A 19,090-nucleotide genomic window follows, 5' to 3' on the forward strand; every position below is an offset into this window, starting at 1 on the left:
CGCCATTTTGGATTCCAAAATGGTCATCATTTTTGAAATCTGCGCCTCCTAAAACCTATAAAACGACACCCATGACGACTTTTATGGCATAGTGCATGGCCGCCATTTTTGATTCCAAAATGGTCATCATTTTCAAAATTGGGGCCCCCTAAAACGTATAAAACGACATCCATGACGACTTTTATGACACAGTGCATGGCCGCCATTTTGGATTCCAAAATGGTCATCATTTTCGAAATCGGCACTCCCTAAAACCTATAAATCGACACCCATCTCGACTTTTATGACAAAGTGTTTGGCTACCATCTGCATGCAAGACATTTCTATTATTTTTACGTACAAAAATGGCCCCCTGTCAACTTCCAACCGAGATTTAATCGATAATTTATTCGATTAATGTTCAGATTCATTCAAATTCAATCTATGTTAGGTCGACTAACCTAATCGTGATTAAAATTTGAGGATTAACTTTTTTTATTCCATTAATTAGCGCCACTTGCACCATTCCACTAACCCGGGGTTAACTGGTTAAACCTGGAGTTACCATGGTTACCAGTACAATTTGATACTGGGTTAACGGTTTAACCGCTTAACCCAGGGTTAGTGGGACGGTGCAAGTGGGCCTTAGTCGAATAAACAGTTAATCTATTAAGTCCCATCTCTGACCACGTCATTTTTACACTTTGAGAATATCTGAAAACAAATGAACACAAGGAGCCATTTTGCAAATCGAGTAACTTTGTTATTACTTTTGACAGCGCGTGTCATGTGTCTACACAGAGTCGACACAAAGTCGAAACATTTGCGACTACTTTGTGACTGCAATATTTCTCAGCCTTAAACCATATTTATACATCATAATTAACAAGTTTCGTAGTATGTAAAGCGTTATTTCTGTTATCTAAGTATAGTATACGCATCGAAGTACTAAAAATGCATCAAATAATATATTTAGGAACACAAGCACTGAGAAGTAAACAATTTCATTTCCGGCTAAACTAAAACAATGTGGTGGCGCGTTGATTATATTACACTTAGTTTATCAAATCACTCGAGCAGTTTAATTCCCCATAATAATTTAAGTCCTATTGTAATATAAATGCACACAATATATAATTACGTCTTGTAATCCGTTTTAGAGATGGCGTATTAATGTCACTTATTTTTATTTAACTATTTTTCCATCTGACAGTTTCCATTTGACAGGAACAAAATGAACGAATGAACGAATGATTTTGGCATAAAGTAGTCGCAAACTAGTAACAATGTGTGCACACGGCGACCACACTTTATGTCACTTTGTGTCATGTGTCGACCCTTCCCCATTTCTGGTAACTGTGTCGACACGGCGACGACTCTGCGACTGGAATTGTGACCGAAACAGACGGTGTCGACACAAGATGTGTCTACACCGCGTCGTAACGGCGACTGGAAATGGTTGTATGGGTAGTCAACCGTTTACCGATTTGGAGGCGGAATGTGAGCAACATTTTGTCACTCACACTTATCGTGACGATAACGGTAGGTTTCACGTGCGTCTGCCATTAATTACGGAACCCGATTGTTTAGGGGACTCATATCGCTTTGCTAAAAAACGGTTCTTTGCATTAGAGAAACGATTTAAACGCAACCCTGAGTTGAAATCGGCTTACGAGCAATTTATAAATGAATATGCCGAGTTAGGCCATCTCTCTGTGTCCGATTCTGACATTCCGGATCCTTCCTTTTTTGTGTCACATCATTGTGTGCAAAAGCCCTCCAGCGAATCTACGAAGTTAAGGGTCGTATTCAATGGTAGTGCCCCCACCACGTCTGGCTATTCTATAAACGACCTGCAGATGGTTGGGCCAACGATTCAAGACTCGCTGTTTAATATCCTCTTGAGGTTTCGTACATACAAATATGTTTTAACTGGGGATGTCGCTAAGATGTATCGGCAGGTCCTGGTTCAGGAATGCGACCGCGATTTACAATTAATTCTTTGGCGCTCCAATGAGAACGAACCTTTAAAGACTTTAAGGCTTAACACGGTCACTTACGGATTTTCAAGTGCTAGTTTTTTGAGCACACGCTGTTTGTGGCAGTTGGGCGAGGAATGTGCAGATGAAAAAATTAAAACTATCATCCAAAATGATTTTTTAGTGGATGATTTATTAACAGGGTCAGACACAGAGGAGGAATTACGTTCTATTAAAGAGTCGGTTGAGCGTGCGCTAGCAGCTGGTTGTTTTCCCCTGCGCAAATATCGCTCAAATTTACTGTCAATTTTGCATGACTCACAAAACGATAGTGTAGGTATAAATAAAGGTAGCTTGATCATTAGCTCGTCGTCGCACACGCTAGGAGTGGGCTGGGACTCTGAGGCAGATATCATTCATTTTCCTACTCAATATTCTGCCAAGGACGGCCATCCTACGAAACGTTCAATTTTATCGGATTCGTGTAAAATATTTGATCCCTTAGGCCTCCTGTGTTTGCTGACGATTATACCTAAAGTTTTAATTCAAAAATTATGGATTGAAAAAATCGACTGGGATATTCCCGTGCCGAGTTACATAAACGAGTCTTGGCAGGACTTTATAAACGGGTTAGCGTCTTTAACTTCGCTCCAAATACCTCGTCATGTTCTTTGCGACTCGCCGACGCATATCGAGATGCACGTATTTTGTGATGCAAGCTCAGTTGCATACGCGGCCTGTATTTATTTAAAGTCCACTAATGAGAAGGGCGATGTTGTAGTCAGGTTGCTGTGCGCCAAGGCCAAGGTCGCGCCGGTCCAGGCTACGACTATTCCTCGATTGGAATTATGTGCTTGCCTTCTAGGCGCGCAGCTCGCGTCAGCTGTTTCTAAAACGTTGCGCTGCCAGATTGCGCAGAAATTTTATTGGACTGACTCGTCAATTGTGATCGCATGGCTTAAAACTAATCAAACAAAATTAAAAACGTTTGTCGCCAATCGCGTGGCTCATATTTTAGAACTCACCGATGGCAGTGAGTATCGTCACGTTCCAACCGCTTTAAATCCGGCTGACTACCCATCTAGAGGGGTCGAAGCGCGTCGCTTATCTGATTTGCACATGTGGTGGAACGGGCCATCTTTCTTGCACGAGCCACAGAATGACTGGCCTCAGTTTTCCTCAAACTCGGAGCTCGATTTACCCCGAGCTAAAGGTTAACGTCGCGATCACTAACGATTCCCAAAAAACTGACTTTATTGATTTCGATCGATACTCGAAACTCAAACTTTTACAACGTGCGGTAGCTTATATGCTTAGGTTTGCGCATAACTGCCGTGTTTCATCTAATAAAACTACCGGTGTGCTACAACCTGAGGAGCTCGAGGTTTCCTTTAAAAAATTAGTCGCTATGTCACAGCAGGCTAGTTTTCCTCACGAATTGAAATTGTTGCGTGACAAGCAACCTTTAGGCCCTAAAAACCCTATTTTATCGTTGAACCCATTTTACGATGATGACGACAAGCTTCTCAGAGTTGGTGGACGTCTGTCCTCGTCGTTTTATCCATTTGACAAACGCCACCCAATGCTCTTACATGCCAAACATAGTTTGACTAGATTGTTGTTTCAACAGGAACATATCCGTCTCCTGCATGCTCCTCCTCAGCTGCTTCTAGCCGCCATTCGCGAGTCTGTATGGACCGTATCGGGGCGCACACTTGCGCGCACCGTATCGCAACAATGCGTCACCTGTCGCCGCGCAGCTGGCAACACTTCTGCTCCCTTAATGGGCGCTCTGCCTTCTCAGCGCGTAACGCCTGATTTTCCCTTTATTAGTGTCGGCGTAGACTTCGCAGGTCCGTTTATGATTACGGACAGGCATGGCAGAGGTTGCAAAATAACAAAGTGCTATTTAGCTATATTTGTTTGTTTCCGGTACAAATGTTTGCATTTAGAGGCAGTAAGCACGCTGTCGACGGATTCTTTCATTCTTTCGCTGCGACGTTTTATCTCTCGCAGAGGGCGACGTCGCGAAATCTTCTGCGATAATGGACGTAATTTTTTAGGAGCGGCCAAGGAAATTAGCGATTACCTTACTTCAAACTCAGACACGGTTTGCAATTTTGCAGCAAATGAGGGAATACAATTTAAATTTCAACCGGCATATGCTCCTCACTTTGGTGGTTTGTGGGAAGCAGGAGTCAAATCGGCAAATTTCACCTCAATCGTATATTAGGTAACGCTCGTTTAACATATGAGGAATTGGCAACTCTCTTTAGTCAGGTGGAGTCCATCCTGAATAGTCGTCCCTTGTGTCCTTTGTCGTCCTCTCCAAACGATTTCCAACCCTTAACCCCAGGTCACTTCATCATCGGCCGCGCGCTCACTTCGTTGCCGTCGCCCCACCTCGCGGATATAAACCCAAACCGTTTAGATAGGTTTCAGAGGCTCGAGGCATTAAGACAGCACTTCTGGCGGCGCTGGCAAATGGAATACGTCTGCGAGCTCCAGCAACGGACGAAATGGCGTGTTCCAGGACGAGCTCTTCAACTGGGTGACCTGGTCCTAATCAAGGAAGAGAATACTCTTCCACTGCACTGGCGGCTTGGACGAGTCGCCAAATTGTTTCCTGGCGCTGACGGGATTTCGCGAGTAGCTGAAGTTGCTACTGTAACGGGCACCTATAAACGAGGTGTGAAGTACCTCTGCCCTCTGCTGGACGAGACCCATGAAGCCTTGAAGGCTGACGCCTCCAAGGGCCCCCAGGATGTTTCGGCTCCTACCACCGAAGGGGAAGCGGGGACCGTACACCGCTAAACCTGTTGACCACTGCCGCGCCCCGCCGCCTCTACTTACATGCCTAGCCAACCATTTAGGCTCTGAGATACACGCTCATGTGCGCGTCATACACGCAAATATATTTTTTATATACATACATTTAATCTTAAGTACCTTTGTGGAACCTGAATTAGAAGCTTTTTTAAGTATCTGCGATTTTTATTTAATACTCAAGACTCCAAGCTTGAACAGTTGGTGAACGAATTAATGACCTCAACGAGGACTTTTCAAGTGCCTTTTGAAACTTTAGATAAATGGACGGCTTTAGAAACTTACTGAATGCGGAATTTTAAACTGTTAATTAACTTATGCAAATGGGATTAGACTCTATTAATATGGGTAATAGCAGAAGTAACTTTGTTTCAACGATCAAAAGGGTTATTTTGTTAAGTGTGATGTTTATTAGGTTGTTGTTTGATTGACTAACAATTTTTACGTTAAGGGAATTCTTTACAAACTAGTAAAATTATTTTTATAATTATTAAATAGACAATTGTATTTTTTTACGCTTCTCTATTAAACTTCTGGTGCTTTATTTCATGCATGGTGTGAAATAATTTATTTTTGAATACAGTAAACATCCCTATATGGATTATATTTTTGATTAGTTGAAAATATATACATTTCATGTGGTTGTGTAAGTATTATTATAGTGTTTCCTGTTTCCGGTAAGACCGGAAATCCGCTCAAGTTGCAGCGCGAGTGCTGCATTATGCAGCAGACGTAATGGATAGTGCCCATTAATTGGCTTAGACTTGCAGCTACAACACTTGTTGCTTGCTACTTGGTGTGTTTTAATAAACCAGAGTGATTTAGTATATATGTACTTTTTTTATGGAACACTACAGAAAATCTAGACAATGAAATACTGGCATCTGAACTTGAGACGAGCGGCTTTCAAATCGGATTTCGTGTGTTTAAAATCACGTCTGTACATGTTGATGTACCAATGAGTTTCACGGAGCTTATGTGATAATTGATACAACATACTTTGTCAAATCAATTTTAGATAGCGGGGTGTCATATCACAATACTAGACCTTAAAGAGTACATACCAACGAGTTTCTCGGAGCTTGTGTAGGTAGGTATGGATTGATACTTAGCTCTACCTATCCAATCAATTTTAAAAAGTGGACTGTTATAACACGACATTTTAAAGAACAGTATAAAATGCAGTGTTGTGTTCATTGTCACAACTCACAAGTATTATAATGATGTTCCGAGGATGCGTTTGACCCTTCACTTATGAAGGATTTTTTATAAGCAAAACGATTTTGATACTGAAATTGCAACCTACAGGTGTCTTGAGGCCAAACGGGCCGTACGCTTGTTTGCCACCGTAATGGTCAACACAATATAAAAGGAGGTTAATAATAAATAAGTTATTCTAAGTATCCTACCGTTTTGCCGCGAAACACTATGCAATCGATAATTCTAATGAAGAATACGTATATCTAATAGGATACCGGGAAATTCATTATAGTCAACGTCTGCCTTTGTTATGCTAGCCTGGCTAGTAAGGTAGTCCGCTTATTAATTGGTGTAGGGTTCCATACTAGGGATATTCCAATGTACCTAATTCTTTTGTTATATAACACTTTAAACTCTCGCGTTTTGTACACATATTCAATTACACAAACGGGTCTACCGGGTTCTTTTGTTATGTTTTTTGTTTGAAACATTTTATTCTGGAAACATTCTAGACTAGTTTATATATTTTTTTATGTTAGACGATGTTTTTGTGAAATTCTTAGTATTAAATTTGATCTGTATAAAAATCCAATATTATACATACATATAATCACGCCTATTTCCCGGAGAGATAGGCAGAGACCACGGATTTCCACTTGCTACGAACCTGACATATACTTACCTCTTTCGCTTTCTTCAGTTTCATAACATTCCTCATACACGCTCACCGGTTTAGGGTGCTCTTGACCTGGCCTTTCTTCAGGATAAAAACCAGCACAACTTCTTTCCAATAATTATTATGTCTAATATAAATATTCAACTTCGAACATCACCTAAAAACAAAAGACTACACAAAAAGCACCCGAGTGGTAGACTAATCTGCACAATGCCACCAACCCGGGGCTTACCGGTTAAAACTGAAGTTACCATGGTTACCAGTACAATTTAACCCCGGGTTAGTGGGGCAAGTGGCGCTATTAAAGAGTTAGCCAGTTTTACAAAATACTAGGTTATATAAATAGGGAGGAAGAGATAGATATTCGAGTCCAAAACGCTCTAAGATGCTCGGCAGCGCTCCATCGAGTCTTAGTGTCCAAGCTGATCAGTAGACCAACCAAGATTCGAGTCTACAAGACCGTGATTAGACCAATTTTGATGTATGGGTGTGAAGCTTGGACGCTGACTCAGAAAGAAGAGAGCAAGCTCTTAGTGGCGGAGAGGAAAATCTGGCGGAAGATTCTGGGACCTATCAGAGAGGAGGATGGAACTTGGAGGCGAAGAAAAAATAGGGAGCTAGAGGAGCTGGTTGCGATGCCTAATATAATTGGCGAGATCAAAGCAACACGACTCCGCTGGCTTGGTCACCTGGAGAGAATGGGGGAGGATCGTGCTGTGAGAAGAGCGTATGTGGGGCGCCCGGGCGGAAAACGTCCGTCTGGGCGTCCCAGATACCGCTGGAGTGACGAAGCCCAAAAAGACCTGTCTGCCCTCGGAATACCCAACTGGCGTGAAGTGGCGCAAAATAGGGCAGAATGGCGCTCTCTTGTGTCAGAGGCCAAGATCCTCTTTAGGTCACTGAGCCAGTGATGTATGTATGTATGTACAAAATACTCTCTAGTAAAAGTTATTTTCTTTATTATCTCTTTTCTAGTAAAAGTTATATTTTCCGCTGTACAAGTGAAAGTGCCAATAACAAGACTCTGATTTTGAAACTTTTAATAGAGTCAAACTTCAGCGCCTTAAGCACTTTGCGAACTATAGTTTTTCTGTTGCCTTTCCACTTTTATATTCAATACGATTATAGTAGATGGATTTATTGATTATTACAAGCAAGTTTCCTCTGCATTATCCTCTCACTAACATAGTATTTTATACAATCTTGTATATACAATCATAGTATATACCTTTTCATCATACTTTTATTCTTTAAGCACTCATGAGAAACTGATGACTGTTTAGAATAAGGTTTCCTAACACAGATGTCACATTTATAAATATTGACATTTTATTCTGTAGATACAGTCTCTTGCAAATAAATGATTTGATATTTGATATTTGCCTGTGCGGATGCACAATATACTTTGGAAAACTAATGTTATTTTATTGAGTACTTTAATCTTCGGAATCTCGAAGAGATGACCCTATAATTTAATCTAATTGGATTTTGACTAATAGTGAATAGAATCAGGCGTTACTCTGCGGAAATCCATATTAATTAAAAAAGCTTGAGTCAATAAAGGCGATGTAAATGCGTGAGTCTATTTTGTCAATAGTCAAAATCCATTTAAACCAAAATATTACTTTGGGGCTGTCCATAAATTACGTCATCGATTTTTGACGATTTTTGACCCCCCCCCCTATAATCATCCAAAAATCATGCTTCAAATGACCCCATTTCCTCCAAACTTCATGCTACCGTCATCCGATGTCCAGACCCCCCCCCCCTAATATGAAATGACGTAATTTATGAATAGCCCCTTTGCTAATCCGCGTAATAAGATAACGTGCTAGTCAATCAGTGCTAACCCGTGATACGCGGATTAGCAAAGTAATATTTTGGTTTAAATGGATTTTGACTATTGACAAAATACGTATAGACTCACTCATTTACATCACCTTTATTGACTCAAGCTTACAACGACAAAGTACTAAAGTACACAAAACATTAGCCGACGGCCGCTGCATTACCCTAAACCTAAACTATTCATTGACTGCCTAGTAATCTGCTTTGCCGTACTAATGGCTGTAGCCTGGTCGCCAGATTCAATTTTGGACAGTTTAAGCTAAGTAATCTGATGGGTAGCCGAGCTGCGTACATAACGAATTATACCAAAACCGTACGAAATATGCTTTCTATGTTCAAAAATGTTGGTTCAAAACTTTCGCGTTTTGAACACATTTTATATGTAGACGGGTCAATCGCATATATATTTTTTATAACCTTAATTTACCGTTGTTTCGACGGAGGTTTCACTGAGTTTGAATTAGCCGCGACCATAAACCATTTTATCTAACAAAAACATAAAACTCGCAACTTATCTTTTGTAAGCATTTACTTAAAAGTTGTAGGTACCTAAATTCCTACTAGATCTTCAACATCCTGGCTGTAATCTCGGCTAAGCCACGTCTCGTAAACGACATACGCCCTAATCTGCACGTCGTCAGAATATTGGAAAAATGTTTACGTGAGCCACCGCGTGGATGTGTTTGCACTCGTGGAATATTGTGAGGCGACGTATTCGACACGCCTGTGCTGCTCTTATGGTCAAGATACCAAAAGTGTGCACACATTGTTAACCCAAAACTTGGCAGTGTATCTAATAATGCACACATTTTTCAAGGTACCCTATTTTTATTATTTACTCTATTAGGCGCTTTTTTTTACTTGCCAACTTTGGAGTTATGTACCTACCTGCCTAGTTTATTCCACAGTTAGAGATTAGAGATTTACAGGTTTTATAGCAGACCGATTCACCAGTATAAAGTTAGTATGAATAAACAATATACCTAATCGACACAATATGTTGGAAGAGCCAAGCTTACCTACGTTAAAAAAAAATACATAAGATGTGACTATTTGTCTTATTCGTAGTACCTATTTTTTATGCTATAATATTAGATTAGAATAGGACACTACAATAGGCTAATAAAAAAAAATTAGATTATTCATTTCCTTCCGATCCCCAATGTAATGTTTAATATAAATATTGTGTATATTATAATCCCACGCCTAATCAGGCCGCATGTCATATTTGCAGTGCAGCTAATTGGAGAATTATCCGTGAAATGGAACCGACGGGCTGTGACGCGCCGTGGCCAGATTGGGTACCGTCAGCGAAAACATGGCTGCTCATTTCCGGTTGAACTTCAAAATGTAGAAGTCGTGTGGCCCCAATTTCACCAGGATGACAGGTGCGAAAATTGTAAAACATCACTGTTGCTGACGTCACAGGCATCCATGGGCTACGGTTACCGCTTACCATCGGGCGGGCCGTATTCATGTTTTTGGCACCAGCATTGAATTATTAAAAAAACCTTTATTATATCGGAAAAATCAGATATTTCTCTTGCTAAGTTTATGACAATTGTCACAAGAAACACTACAATTGTAACGAAATTCCGACATATAACTCATTTCCTGTCAAGATTCACCGACAATTCTACAAATATGTCGACTAGAAAAAATAATTCTTGTTTCACAACATAATTGTAATACATACAAATGTAGCAAAATTCCTGTCATGTTTGTAAGTATTTTTATAGAAAATATTTTATAAAATTGTAATATGTCACCTGTCGCTTGACAATTGTCGCTTGACATATGTCACTGACAATTGTAGACGTGGTGAAATTGGAGCCTGGTCAATATCAGGCCAATTCGAACGTGGGCTAACATCAACCGATATTAGAACGATGTTGGAATCATATCAGTTAGCTATTGACGAGACAGTGTAACATTGATAGTTTATTATTCAGTGAACTAACGTGGACGTGTGTATAGCTAATAAATAATGTCTTGAAACGCGTTTAAGGATATTTATGGAGAAGAGTTAACTTTCAGACAAGTATCAGTCATGTGGACTGTTTTTTGAAGATATAAATGTACTAAGAGATGTTTCTAATATATCCCGTCGCGGGTACCTATGTAACACTTTAAACTCCCAGTTCGATTTACTTGCCACCAGTACTGGGAGTGTCCGTACAAAATCACCCGCACCAGGGTATTTCGAGCCGGCCATGTGAAACTACGTTAGTAACGGCCGGCGCTGCAGTTCAGGAACGGCCTATCTGAATATGTGTCACACCTTTATCACATAAAATGGAGGACTCTACCTACCTAGTCAACTAGTAGGCCGTTAATATTCAATGTGAAATTTTATCGCTGATCAGATGATTGATTGATTGATTGATTGATCGCCGGGCTAGCACATGATTGGCGCGACAGTATCTCGCGGCGAGATAGACTACCCATCTTTTTTCTAACTATGTTACTAACAGAGGGACGAGTAGTTTATCTCGCCGCGAGATACTGTCGCACCAGTAATATGCTTGGCCTACAGGAGTTAAAAAACAATTACCAAAAGCTAAATAGAATTCAAGAGGTACGCAAGATCTCATACAATTTACTAAAACTAACGAAGACTATAGTATCCGCAGAATTAAGTGGCCGTAGGCAGAAAAAGGAATGTCGATAAAGTTATGATTGTTATGAAACAAAGAAATTAAATAGTGTGGTATTCTTTTATTCCAGTATTGTATAATTACCATTGAATAAATAAATACTTTCTGCACTGTCGTATACTATCCATTTGCAAAAACGAACGATTTGTTCTTTTAATAACTGATTTATCAAAGTCAATCAAGATTGGTAACTGTAGCAGGTTTCTTGAACTTTTGTCTAGGTGAATTCGGCACCCCTGTTTCCGAAACATCCATCTGAATGCGATCTAGAGCTCGTTCGCTCGTTCCACAAACTAATGCTGTCAGCTATCTTGGTAGATTAAATTCAATTCTTCTTATGACATCAGGGTCTTCTTTCAACTCTTGAAACCACTTATAAACATTTTACATTTTAATAAGATCTAGAGGTATTACAGTGACAAATTTCCAGACGTTTATTCCAGACATCATTATACAACAATGGAGTCTGTATATTACGACTTCATTTCTCTCCGTGGCAATTAGCTTCAACTGCTTTCAATACAATTTCAAAAGCAGATCATTTTGAGCTTTATGAGTCGGGGCGCTTTCAAATTTAGGAGTTTTTGATGTTAATCATATCCATAGCGCAATTTTTCGGAGGTAGATATAAAGACGTAATAATAATATCACCACTGCTGCTAGTGATACACTTAATATTGACTATAGTGTAGTTAATATTGACAACAAGCAAATCATAATAACACATGTGACTTATACTTAAAGTAAACACTATTAATTGTGTTAGTGCCTTTATTATCTATTTGCACACCTTGTTGATTTATTCTTATTGTAAATATTTGACAACTGATATTAACCCAAGCCAGTGACAAAACAAAAATTACATGAAATAGTAATATTATAATTTATATTAAAATAATTTATATTTAACGTCATTAATTTATCGTCATTGACTTACATTTTCACATGGCCTCGTATATTTTAAACGTCTGTAACGTAGGTAACTATTTTTCAAACTGGAAGGGATGATAAATGTAGTCAATTCAATACAATTTTGCGACATTTGGCATTTTTAGTATGTTGTATGAAATTGCATCTATCATCCTACCCTTCCAGCCGGTATTATGGACGGCTTTATCCACGTGATAAAATAACTGTCACTTTTTAACACTGTGGGATAGAAAGTGACGGACACTGTTTTATCACGCTGTCACGTAGACAAGAACAACCATCATATCCGTATAGTTTGAAAAATAGTATAAACAAATTGCATCCGTCAAGCCAGGGCATTGTTGTGATACGACTTTTTGGTACAAGATAGTTTCTCCTCTAAGTTTATGCCCCGTACCGCACATATATCGTACTGACAGCGTAATCGTAAACTGTACTTACTCTAAGCCGGAGGCACAGACAAAACATCCTCCAGACTTAGCATAGTCGCGCTACCCCCTCTGAAACGCATACGGTAATTTTACTCTATCTATGTTCAAGTCGAAAGTGTCTTTGTGTGACGTCCGTGTCTTTGAACGGTCCAATCACGGCACGGGACTTCGCTCACCTCGTCCCGCGCACCCTCGCATTTTGGCATCATCGGTTGCATGAAATAATTGTTCTAAACGGTCTAGAGCAGCGGTCGGCAACCAGCGGCCCGCAGGCCACATGCGGCCCGCGAACCTCTCATTTGCGGCCCGCGAGCCTCCCACAATGTATGATAAAGTCATGAATATTAACAAAGTGCGGCCCGCGTCAACTTCGTTAACTGCTATGTGGCCCTTGGCTGCTAAAAGGTTGCCGACCGCTGGTCTAGAGGATTCCTAGTCTATGGCCGGAGGTTTCTACACGAACAGCTAGTATTTATTATTTGCAATCAAGCACGTCTGGATCTAAAGTCCAATTCGTGAATTACAGATGGAATTGGCGTGTTGACTGAAAGAATGAGGTAACAAGCGTTGTCTCAGCGCTGAATTTTGATTAAATAAAGGTTAAATTTTGATTGCGAATGCAGAATGCGGCAGAGTTGCCGCCAGCGTCGGACAACATCCGTTAAAATGAGTGTGAGAGTTCTGACTCAACCAGAATGTAACCTTAAGGATACGGAAACTGAGAAAAGCGTAAATTTTTCTGATACGGAATAAGAAGTCTTTATTTAGGTCACTGAGCGGATAGAGGCTATACTACTCGGTACCAAATCGTAAAAACAAAGTCGGACGTGACAAGCAAGTATGTCGAAAGATTATAAATACATATATTATTTGCTTTACCAATACCTAGTATCTACGTCCTATACGTGGATACAAACATTAGTCACGTTCGAACAAGAACCTAAAAATAGTAACAAGTTATTTATTGAAACAGGTTGGTTGCTGAAGTCTATAGTAAATAAATACTACAATACTATTGCTCCGCTATTCTGGCAAGTGGCAAATATGTTTTCACTACACCAGCTTGTAAAAACTCTTGATAGTCTTGCTTGTTCAAACACTGATGAGAAATTTGCATTTTATTCATAAGAGTCGCAAAGTAATTTGATGCAAATTTTGTGTTGTTTTATTTTAATAATTTTGGCACGAGCGGTTAAACAACTTCGCCCCCTTGTAAAACAAATAACTATTACATAATATATTTGATTCGGAACATTAGTAAAAAGTGATTTTCCAAAAAGATAAGGCTGCCTTTTCAATGAGGCAGAGATGAGCGGAGATGAGTGCGAGAATCAACCAATAACATTGATTGTAATCCCGCAGCGGAGCGGAAAAAAGATGTGGATTACTACATGCACAACATGCAATCGCTCTTCAGTCGAAAGGCGTAACGCTAAACGTCGCGTGTGAACGAAAAGATCCGCATAAACACTACAAATTGAATCATATCAGTATGTAGTTCTTCAAAAAACAAGCGTATAGGTACTGTGTACTGTACAGGTTACCACAGGGTTGAAACCTGGGAATGTACTCTCTCTCCATAGGTTTACATCAGGGCGGACAAAACCTGTTCGCGCTTTGTATACTGTGCTTATAAAAATCTTATTCGGGAGCACGGCGGCGGCGTGGCAGCCATTTGCATTTTAATGCGGTTCTGATCTCGTTTGTACACCATAATTAACTACAAACATGGTTAGGGAAATACTACTTAGCTAAATTACAGTTAGTAGCAGAAGCAGCTATCCGGATCTTTACTCATTTAACAGGTAGTCGGGGGAACATCGTAAAGTAAATAAGATTTTTGACAAAAATTTAAGCTTTTATCGCTGACTGTCTTTTAACGCGCAACTAATACCTACTCAAAGACAAGTATAACAAACCCAAACAATAGGTTGCGTAAGTTGCGTTATTTTATCACAGATGTCTCCTGTGTCCATCAGATCAGCTCGATGGTACCTTAATATTGCATTGTGACCCAACTTAGGGACATAATGTAGGTATTTACCTATGTGAAGTTTCAAATCAATCGAATAATGAGAAATAGGTAGGCTAATTTTGCTTGCATGATTTTACCCGACCATAAATACAGCGTGTAAATTTTATAGGGGCTTATATTTTAATGACGATTAACAAACATTGACTAAAAACAAGTGAGTATAAACCGTAAAATTTATACAATTTAGTATGTCTCACAACTGTTTAAATACGATTGGAAACTTTGCATGTTAAATAAAAGCTTGTAAAAAGACAAGGAATTTTCAAGGAGATCTTTCCTTCTTCTTTTTCTACTAATAGAATTGGTTTGCAAAACTATAAAACTTGACTTTATGGCGTGCACTTACTTGCCTGCTTGCAACCTAGATCGTAAGGTCACGTTTGAGATGCCAGGAGAAATAAAAGTAAGTGAACGGGATAAAATCCTGTCTAAGTTTAAAAACAGAATCAGAATCTTAAAAATGAATTTACCACGATTTTTTAAGAGAATGATGCAACAGCGTGTACCCGTTCTGATTTTTACTGAACTGTGTTACTGAAGTATTGCGGCATGACGGCCATATGCATTGCTGCCGCAAATGTTACAAAATAATTGTTTGCTTGATAACAAACTGAATCCAGCATTTACAATTGCAAAGAATAAATGAAAATTATAAATGCAGACGTGTCTTGACCCATTTGTAAATCCATCCTGTAGCGTGCAATGCCCGAGGCACTAGCGTCATATGCTCCGGCTCGTAAGTAGTCCTTTGTGCTGAGGATCAAAGGAGCCGCGAGGCCTAATACAGCTGTAGGTACTCAATACTCGCTCCTAGGTCTAGTTTTCTGGAAGGGACACCAATAATATATTTTTCACCACACCAGCTTATAAAGGGTTTCCTTATACTTCAAAAACTGATGAATTAAAGTTACCTACTTTATTTTCGCAACACTAGCAAAGAAATGTAATTGATTATTAAGTGATGTTTTTTAATGGTAATATTTGTAACGTTTATTTAAATTTGATTTATAAAATGTTCACTTCCCAGAGTTCCCACAAAATAACTATATTTAATGCACGAGGGGCATCGAAAGTTCGATAAGTGATTTCACTTATCGAGCCACTCGCTACACTTCTGGTTTAAGTAATTTTGGAATCTTTCGCTTGCGTGGGTATCAAAACCTGTGCTATAGTCCGTTTTTTTAGCATTAGAAAAAACTTCGCAGAAGTAAGCTTGTGGTTCCAAATCCGGCACTATTAGCGGTAATAATTTGAAGTAAATTATATGTATTGACCATACTACATTAGATAATTCAATAATTATTAACAATTAAAGAGCCCGATAAAAACTGCACGCTTCCTTCTATGGAGTTCTTTCTAAAGCTAAAAAAACGGACTATAGAGGGATGTGCCAACCAATAAAACCAATAGAATCACAACACACTGAGAGAGGAAAAATCCCTCGCTACGCATTCTCACATATCTTTGGTGGAACAACTTGCCCCCTTGCAAAACCAATAACCATTATTCTAGTTTGTTTAATGTTTATTAAATTTGGTTTAAATAAATTATTTGCTCCTCCATACATTCTTACTCCCTCAATCTTATGCAGCCTTCCGTTTTGTCGGATCGAATCATGATAACGCGGGTGTACGATAAGCACATTAAGGTATTCATCACATACATCACATTCCATCATGGCGGAGGGTGGAAAATAAGGAAAGATGTACAGGCAACCCTATTGAGATTTAACAGCTTGTTTAACAGCGGTTAGATCTACTAAGTAAACCAAGTACCTAGGTCTTTATTATATGTCCGTACTAGGGAGGAGGTTTTTTTCATTCATTTAATTTTCATTTAAGAATTATATATTAATTATATTGAAAACGGGTCACGCACGTATGTCTATATCTCACGGAAGTTTTGTTATTAAAGAATTATATAAGTACCTTAAAATTTAGGTTTTTCTTTGCAAGTGTGAAAATATGGGGTATATATATGGGGTAAAAATATTGCAAACTTGTGTCATGAATTCACTTCAGCCGGCGGCTGTCGTGAATATATAGACTTCGTATGCAAAATTTTACTTATCTCCCCCATTGCAAAATGTACCTAGTAAGTATTAACGCTAATTGGGTAAGTTACTTCTGCCCCACCGCTTCCAACTTGCATAGTAGTAAAAATCCATTAAAAAAATAAAATTTATTGCGCTAGCATACGGTAAGTATACAGTTAAATTAATTTTCAAATAGCTGATATGGCTGTTATTCTTGGTGGGGCAGTATATGCCAGCCTTTGATGGCTAAGCATGAATTTTTTTATCATAAAAGGCTTTAATAACGAATATATTATTATAATAATTGGGCATTTAAAGCTAAATGATTCCGCGGTTAGAGCGGCATCGTTAAACACGCGATAATAACTGGAAATCAATAACTACACACGCCAATGCAGAATACTTTAGGGATGTGATCAGTGTTCAAAGACAAATATATGTAGGTATCGCATTGTAAGAATCGGAAAGACATATTATTTTAAATTTTTTAATGGTTTCGATTTAATTTTGACATGATAAAATATAATTATACTTCGACCTTCAAAGCAAATTATGAATACAAAACGTGTTGCTATCTCGTAAGTTGACTTTTGGCTCATCATGTCCCTATTTAAGTGGAATTACCCTATAACTATATGACTGAAGATCGCTCTCGCTATCGCACAGTGAAATGTACGATGCCTTTTTCCAAAAAAAAAGTGTGGCACAAGCGACGGAGTCCAACCGGATCCCGTCCGCGTCCGCGAGGATCCGACCGGCTTGCGGCCGTACAAATGTGAAATGCGCTCCGTTTCCGCCCGTTCGGTAGGAATCGTATTATAGTACTAAAGTCGTGCGTGAGAAACGCGCTAACCAAAACATTGTACGTAGTATAAAGTACAGTCAAATGTAAAAAGAGTCCTTTTATTTAACATATAACAAGTAAAGTTTTAAGTCATAGTGTATTGTTGTCATATTATCATTAGTCCTCAAACTGAAATCGTATTTTCTCTGGAATTTTGTAAGGTGTTTTATGGCAATCCTCAAAAGTTACGCGTTTCTGAACCAAACAAATTAGGACTAACGAAAACTTTTTTGGAAACAATAGAGACCCAGGTAAAAATATGGGTGCAGAAATCATCTCAAAAGTAATGTCCCATAGTTTTTATGTCAGCGAATTAAGAACTATGGGACATATTTTTGAGTAAGTTGTCTACAACTCTACATCCATATTTTTACACTTGACTGTACAGCCCTGTTTGTTAAACTCAAGTAGAAAGCTCTTGATGAAATCTCAATTAGCACGCTAGATTATTTTTCGTGATAAGAAAACAACTTAATTACAATACGTGAACGATTTACCTACCAAGGTAAGAGAAATATGGTTGTAATAATATTTAAATTTTTAAGGAGCATCTATAATTACGAGTATATTCGAATAGACAAATTATTCAGACGAATAAATCATTGTTCTTTAAAGGATGACTCTTGCTAGAATGGCCCGGGTCGGGGCCGAGGCTTTAGAAACTTCGTTTTCTATGAGTAGGTGATCGGTGATCACGTGATCTGATGCCTTCTATACAAAACTGAATTGTCGGATGCCTTTGCCCGGACCCGCATTGTTCTTGCATGAGTCATGTTTTAAAACATAATAAAATATTCGTATAAAAAATAATACTAAAATCTGAGATCGCCAGGCTGAAGTGGGACAGGGCGGGTCATGTCTGCCGCATGCATCCGGATAGGTGGGCTAGTATAGCCACCAAGTGGATGCCGCAAAAGAAGCGCGGACGTGGCAGGCCCAGACGGAGATGGCGGGATGACTTGGACGCCTTCATCAGTGGCTGGCCGGAGAAGGCACTACAACGGGAGTCATGGAAATCAGGGGGAGAGGCCTTTGCCCAGCAGTGGGACACCACAACAGGCTAGCTAAAAAAAAAATCTACTACCTAACTAATGCATCTGAAACGATGGGTCAAATTCATCACCAATCGATGAAATGGATCCTATAATGATTTTGGCAGAGTAAGAATAAAAAACCCAGTCAATATTAAAAATACTCGTAAAATAAATACACTTCCAATGTATCTGGGTTAACGTTGTTCATAACTATTCCTAATTTCAAATCGATAGCTTAAGTAGTTCTCGAGATATTCAGCAATGTGACAGATAGACGGACGGACAGAGTGTCACGATAAGGGTTCATTTTATACTTTTTTGCTACGGAACCCTAAATATAGTTGATGGGATGACAACGCACAAAATTGGCGACGATTTTGTATGAAAAAGATAAACCTAAACCATGTTCTACACAGCCAAGAATTCATTAAAGTAGGTAAACAATTATACCCCCCAACTTGTATAGTTGTATCCCAAGGAACGCTGGTCCCTCGCAATCAAAAAGTCCAAACAAAGCGGTATTTATTAAAGAGCGGGAAACTGAGCATTCCACTAATGACTTGGACGTGAATGAAGGGTGGAACAATAGGCCGTTTTGCGGCGTACTAGCCCAGTG

At 39.2% G+C, this 19,090-nt stretch overlaps 1 protein-coding gene and 1 long non-coding RNA gene across 2 annotated transcripts in view; one reads left to right on the forward strand and one right to left on the reverse strand.

The window, feature by feature from the left end:
* LOC134664661 (uncharacterized) overlaps positions 1-19,090 on the reverse strand; it is a 105,411-nt gene that overhangs the window by 25,336 nt on the left and 60,985 nt on the right. The gene's annotated exons all lie outside the window — the stretch shown is intronic.
* LOC134664693 (uncharacterized) lies at positions 4,131-4,789 on the forward strand (the record flags this gene model as incomplete). Its single annotated transcript, XM_063521438.1, has 1 exon — positions 4,131-4,789. A coding segment is annotated over one exon (642 nt), but the record flags the coding sequence as incomplete, so codon positions are not given.

Source organism: Cydia fagiglandana, chromosome 5 (genome assembly GCF_963556715.1).
Source record: "Cydia fagiglandana chromosome 5, ilCydFagi1.1, whole genome shotgun sequence".
NCBI lineage: Eukaryota > Metazoa > Arthropoda > Insecta > Lepidoptera > Tortricidae > Cydia > Cydia fagiglandana.